General features: G+C 34.6%; 2 protein-coding genes across 7 annotated transcripts in view; one reads left to right on the top strand and one right to left on the bottom strand.

Annotated features, from left to right (window-relative positions):
* Positions 1 to 6,000, bottom strand: part of LOC100749595 (tyrosine-protein kinase transmembrane receptor Ror) — a 356,505-nt gene that overhangs the window by 238,119 nt on the left and 112,386 nt on the right. The window lies entirely within an intron of this gene.
* LOC105680879 overlaps positions 1 to 6,000 on the top strand; it is a 59,447-nt gene that overhangs the window by 32,081 nt on the left and 21,366 nt on the right. Inside the window, exon 1 of one of the 5 annotated variants that reach the window (XM_012386623.3) lies at positions 1,754 to 1,997. The exons of the other annotated variants lie outside the window; for them this stretch is intronic. Within the exon in view, the coding sequence (XP_012242046.1) occupies positions 1,988 to 1,997 (10 nt within the window). The 5' untranslated portion in view covers positions 1,754 to 1,987. Of the gene's footprint in view, positions 1 to 1,753; positions 1,998 to 6,000 lie in introns of those variants that run through there. 5 annotated transcript variants of the gene reach the window in all.

Genomic DNA, 6,000 nt, shown 5'->3' with positions numbered 1-6,000 from the left:
AATTTGTTTTTTTTTTTTTTTTTTTTTTTTTTTGTTGGAGAGAGGAAACTCTTTGTTCTGTGTAATTCGAATATTCATAATGATCATCTTTTGGATTGTAAAAGTTATTCGTTTGTACAGTTTCGGGATAGAAAACGTTGTTTACTGAAACTGATGGTTGTAGTTGTATTAAATCTAGAGTCGGGTGAAGACTTAATTATAACAGTCTTTTGTTATAATTAAATAAATAGAAAATTGTAATCGATTTTTGGGGGCAGAAGCTACCTTGTTATTGCGTTTCAACAACATCCAAACGTAACTGTAAAATCTTTCTGTAGTAACGGCAGACGAGAGAATTCCACGAGCGAGTCACGTTGTAATTATATTAGAGTTTTAACGTAATTATCTGCAGTAATTAACGTTATTGTAACTTATTAAGCGCAAGTACCAATAGCAGCTTCTGCTGCGCTCTAGTTTCGCCTGCATTAAGGAAAATTTATTTCAGTTTAAGGAAAGAATTGCGCGATCCCCTTGAAAGCTGGATGAAGTTCTCTTTTCGAAAAAAACGCGCGGCTGAACTTTAATTTATCTGCCAATTTATTTCGAAGCAATTATTTCAATGAAATTAAAATTCTTCTTGTCTGTAAAAATCTAAAAAGCTTCTTGTTTGAGAAAAATGTTAGGACTCTTAAACTCTAGATAGACATTTCTATAATTAATTGAAGATTTTTAATTTAACTAATGTTCCTTCCTTCCTTCTTCTTCAGACAAGTGGACATATAACAATTTTTAAAAGAACAATATTTAATTTGAAGCATCAAGATTTACAACAATTATTCTTAGTATCTTTTTTACTTAGTACTTTTCTTAGCTTTTTCCTTTGTGTTAAGTAAAAGTTTCAAATTTAAATCGATCTATTTTGTTCTCTTTGGGTAGAACTCTGAAACTTTAGGAAAAATATTTCTCAAACTTAAAAACTTATTACATAGATGGGAAATAAATGATCGATTAAAACTATAGTGGCAATTGTTAATTACTCTTAATTACTTTTATATCACGACGCAGTTTTATTCATATTTACTTTTAAAAAAATTCTTCACCTAACAGCAGCATTTTCCAGTATGAACAATAGTGCTCGTCTTTGTAAATCATCTTTGTTCAGTCTAGAAAAATTAGTTGAAATGAAATACGAAGTTTCTCCACCTCTAGAAAACCGTTCGTTTATTCCCACCTAATCTGCTACTCAACATTTCTACGAATATAAATTCTGACCTGGACACGACACTGCCACAGTTCACCGAATTATTAATCTTCGTAACCTAGAAATTATCTCAATAAAATGAATTTCCTTCGCTATTTCTTTCCTTTTAAAAACACGAACAATACGTTCCTTTTAATATTCTCACAGTTGACGTTGCACGTGAGCAACATAGCGCTTCAACAAGTTATTAACCAAACGACAAATGTATTTGTTCGCGATAAAAATTGCTCCAATTTTGGCGTACTACATAAAACTTTTTCACAAAAATGTGAGAAAAAATCCCACATTCTAAAAAGATATCTTATCACAAGAAGAACAAATTTTCCTGTTAAACGATCTACAAGTTCATGTTTCAAACTGAAGCACTCAAAACACAGCTTACAGAAGAACAACAGCGGAATGTTTTAATAATGGTAACAAAAGAGGTCGTGAAAAGCGTAGAAAAAAGTTCCAGCGCAGGCACAGAGCAAATCCCGGTGTCGGAACATTCATATTCGCTGTTGAACGACGCCAAGCCGGTGCATCCTCGTTGCGAAAGCACGTGACTGCACCAGCAAAATTAGCATACGCGGCGAACGCGATCCGGCGCCGAGATCGTCAGAAAACTCGAGTTGACAACGCGACAATGAACCGTTCCCGAGAAGAAAAGCAAATCGTGATAAAACAAGCTGCAAACGTGCGCGATCCATGAGAAACGTTGTTTTCTTTTCGATCTATGACCGGTGGTACGTTGTTTGAACACGACTGATGCAAAACAGTGAGTAGAGTTTATGAATCTATCGATTGTTCGAGGCAAAAGTGACAAATCTATCGCTCTTCGTGCAAAAGTTCAAGTTTATTTTAGTTTAGAAGAGTCTGAGGTGGATATTCTCTGTTAGTGACGCATATGCTGCGTCGATTATGCTCAGTTATTTAAGTAATGCTGTTGACATAATCGTTGGATTGTACTTTCTTTGAGTTTTAATACAATATAGTTTAGAAGATAATGTGTTTGAGGAAATATTGTTGCGTAAAATATGTATAATAGATAGACGTAGTAAATAGCAACGAATATGTTAATAGTAGTGCGAATTATCGCAAGAGTTTTCTGATACTTTACGGTTCTAAGTTTACGAAAAGTGTATTTTTCTTTGTGGAATTGATAGCTCGCGGTATATAGTATATGGCGGTATAATTTTGATGGTATGATTTTAACTGAAGTTTACGTTTTCTCGTGCTGGAAAGATGACAGATGGTTTATATAGGTGAGTTTACAGAAAATAGCATAGAGTGGAATTTGCTGAAGTTTATAATGGCGTGCATTGTCATGAGATTTTTATTCGAATCTGCAGTTTCTCAAAGAGTGCGAACCTTGGAAAGATATTGAAAAGTTTTATATAACAAAATGTAAATGTGAAAGAAAGTGTCTTTTGTGTTAGCGAGAGAGTAACAACTGACATTGTGGTAAAGTTTTAATTCAAGACTTTAATTTCCATTGTTTTCGAAAGTTACGCGTTTTAAGAGAATATTGAGAAATCCTATAAGACATTAATGTGGAGAAAACAAACTTTCTTGACGTGGAGTTAACGACAGATTGCATAGTTATTACTAGTAATGATATTCATTCGAATCTTTATCCTACCGAAATTTATAAACCTTGACAAGAAGATCGAGAAATTTAATAAATAACTAACGAAGAGAAATGTCATCTTCTTGTTGTTGGTTCGATGATGGTGAAGATTTCATTGAACAATTTCATATTTTCTAAAGATCCTTACTCTTAAAAATAACAAACTCGTGGTCGAGATTTGCACTTGAAGTAGAAGTTACGTCAATGAAGATCTCATCTTATGTTTAATTTTGGAGCTTAGGAAACTTATGAAGTTGAACATGAGAAAATACGATGACCAGCGCGATTCGTGAGTCATTCTACTAAGAATTCTTCACATAAAAAAGCAAACAACAAGTCATACCCTTAGCTGGTATTTACATAACCAAACCATCATTTTCAGTTAGAATTTCAAATGACGTTAATGTCTGTTTAGAAAAGTTTGAAGTGGATGAAAACGATGTATGGTGTGAAACACGTGGATAAAGGCTTGTTTCTTCTCCTGAACCATATATATATATTTTATTTTATTTCATTTTATTTTATTTACCATACGCATATTTCCATTTTTCTTTCATACAAATTCTATATTTTAGTCGTCGTATAATTGTAGGATTAAAGTATTAGTTTAGGATTAAAGATGAAAACTTACATAACAATGCACCGCTTGAATTTAGAATTGCTATGATGATGGATCACATTGTCAAAAATTTATTCGACGAGCATGCAAATTGGTTACTACCGTGTTTCAGAGTACTTGATTAGGTTTCGTTAATTGTCCTGCAGGAACTTCGCATAGAGGAGTTAGTAAATTAAAGGTCTTTGTAGTCCTCCGCGAGCAAAAGCACGACTGTAATCTTGCCGAGTGCAAGGGAGCGTAATGGTATTATAACACTGACTAATTTTATAGACAATGGTAATGGTTTTTCTCTGCTGACGTGATTACTCATTAAATTGCAGACGAATCACGTATTTCACGTTTAATCGCGATTATTATTGTAGTACACCTACTATCGATAATTTCTGTCTGTCTTCTCTCAGATTAGACGAAGGTTTTTCATCTTAACGTTTGAACATTGTGCGCTCTGTTGGTAAATAGCCTCGTATATGAATAAACCTTTGTATGAATAATTCTTTAATTAATTTTAAGAAGGGAAATAACTGTTAATCCTGACTATAAGAAAATCGTATAAAATAAAGGATCATAAAGTAGTAAAAAAATATAGAAGAAAAACCAAACAACTAGTCGTTCGAAACTGATCTTTATGCAAATATTTATCTTTACGAATACAATTAAAGAAATAAAGATTCACTATATCTATTAAACATGAAAACGAGTATTCTCCCTCAAATATTTTACATATCTTTACAAATTATATACATTCAGTCAGTTTCTGTACAGTGATACTTTCAGTTTCGTAGAAATGCATAAAAACCCGCGGATCTAATTATTCGAGATCCGTCAGAAAACGAAACAAAGTTAGAAACTTTGGGAAAGAACGAAACGCCGGTCTATAGAAATTTCCTAAAAGCGTAACTCGCGAACCAAATTCCGCGGGAACTACCTACCGTGAAAGTCAAACAAGCTTTGTGTCGTCATTTCGTCGTCTTTAAGAGCGCATTAATTACCCATTTGCCGACAAAAGCGGACAGAAATAACCAGCGACCCCAAAACCGCGCGTAATTTGCCGGCTCGTGGACGGAAAAATCGCCGAGGGCAAACGCGTTGTGCTATTTCCACGTGTGCTGTCGGTTTCTCGTTGCCGGTAGAAAACCCGTTGTCGGCTTTTGAAACGGCTTTGGAAACCTAACTCGGTCGCTCCACGGACTTGCAGCCTTCGGCTTGCTTGAATTGCGTTGCAATTCCACGCTGCGACGCAATCCTCTCGTCGTTCTTTTCAATTTGCATACGATCACGCCTCGACCGAGTAAAAATCGCGCAGAAACGTTGTCTCTGCCTGTTTTAGCTGAACTTTGAAGGTTTTGAAGGTTGTCGTGTGTTTCTCATCGAATTTTCATGGAATTTTCTTTGATATCGTGTTTTATAGTATGTGGGGCGAGGAAGATTATATTCGTTTTATGTATCGTTGGTTTGCTAGGAAAGTGACGCAATGAGAAATTAGAGGAAAGATCTTTCAAACGAATGATTTAAGATAGAAGATTGTCAATTTCTCAATTATTTAACGATCTTTTTAAATGATTGCAGCGTAGATTTATTCAGCTGCATTTGCAACTCGTCCCGTCTAATCACTGTCTTCGCAGTTGCATCCCATTTAGGTTAACGAATTGTAAATTCGTCTGACACTCGTAATGTACGCATAAGATAATTTCTACATACTATCTCCGTGATAAATTAATGTTACAGAGCCGAGTTTGAATTTTAGATGAGATGGTTGTTGGTTTAGCGAATCGCAAGTTACATCTAAGGTTGACATACCCTTAGTTGGATTCACACTCTTGGTTTGCATACTCTGGACTGGTTTTGCACTCCCTTTGAGTTGAAACTCTGCATACGCATTTCGCCTGTCTTTCTCGCATTTCTATATCAATTTTAAGGAAGTTTCTCTAACTTCTTTTATCGTGTTAGTGACTATGAATGCAACCTTAGAATGTAATTCTGTGATTAAAAATATGAATTACAAGAATTAAGTACGAATAAAAATGAAATATAACGACTAATATGAAATTATACGCATCTTGTTGCGAACGAGTAATACATTGCCAACCAAATGTCCGGAATCACTACGTGTTCCATAGGAGTCAAGAATTTGAAGAAAAATAAGCTTCAACTTCAACTGTATGTAACTGCCATAACTTTTTTTATTCTACTGACTCATTGGCAGACGTTCCAAACTTAAGCGTGCAGAGTAAAATATTGCTATATAAAGCCATATTAAAACCTGTTTGGACTTATGGGATCCAACTATGGGGAACAGCGAGTAATTCCAACATAGAAATTCTTCAATGATTCCAATCAAAAACTCTAAGATCCTCAATAGATGCACCTTGGTATGTTGCCAACAAAACAATACATCGCAACCTTAAGATACCTATAGTTAAAGAAGAAATATCCAAATTCAGTAATAGATATAACATAAAAATTAACAACCATCAAAACCGACTAGTTACTCAATTACTTGACACGACGGATCAGATCCGCAAGCTAAAAAGA

The sequence above is a fragment of the Bombus impatiens genome, unplaced genomic scaffold (assembly GCF_000188095.3).
Source record: "Bombus impatiens unplaced genomic scaffold, BIMP_2.2 scf_0406, whole genome shotgun sequence".
NCBI lineage: Eukaryota > Metazoa > Arthropoda > Insecta > Hymenoptera > Apidae > Bombus > Bombus impatiens.
The sequence above is the reverse complement of the archived record's forward strand: the minus strand, read 5'-3'. Positions and strand labels throughout refer to the sequence as shown.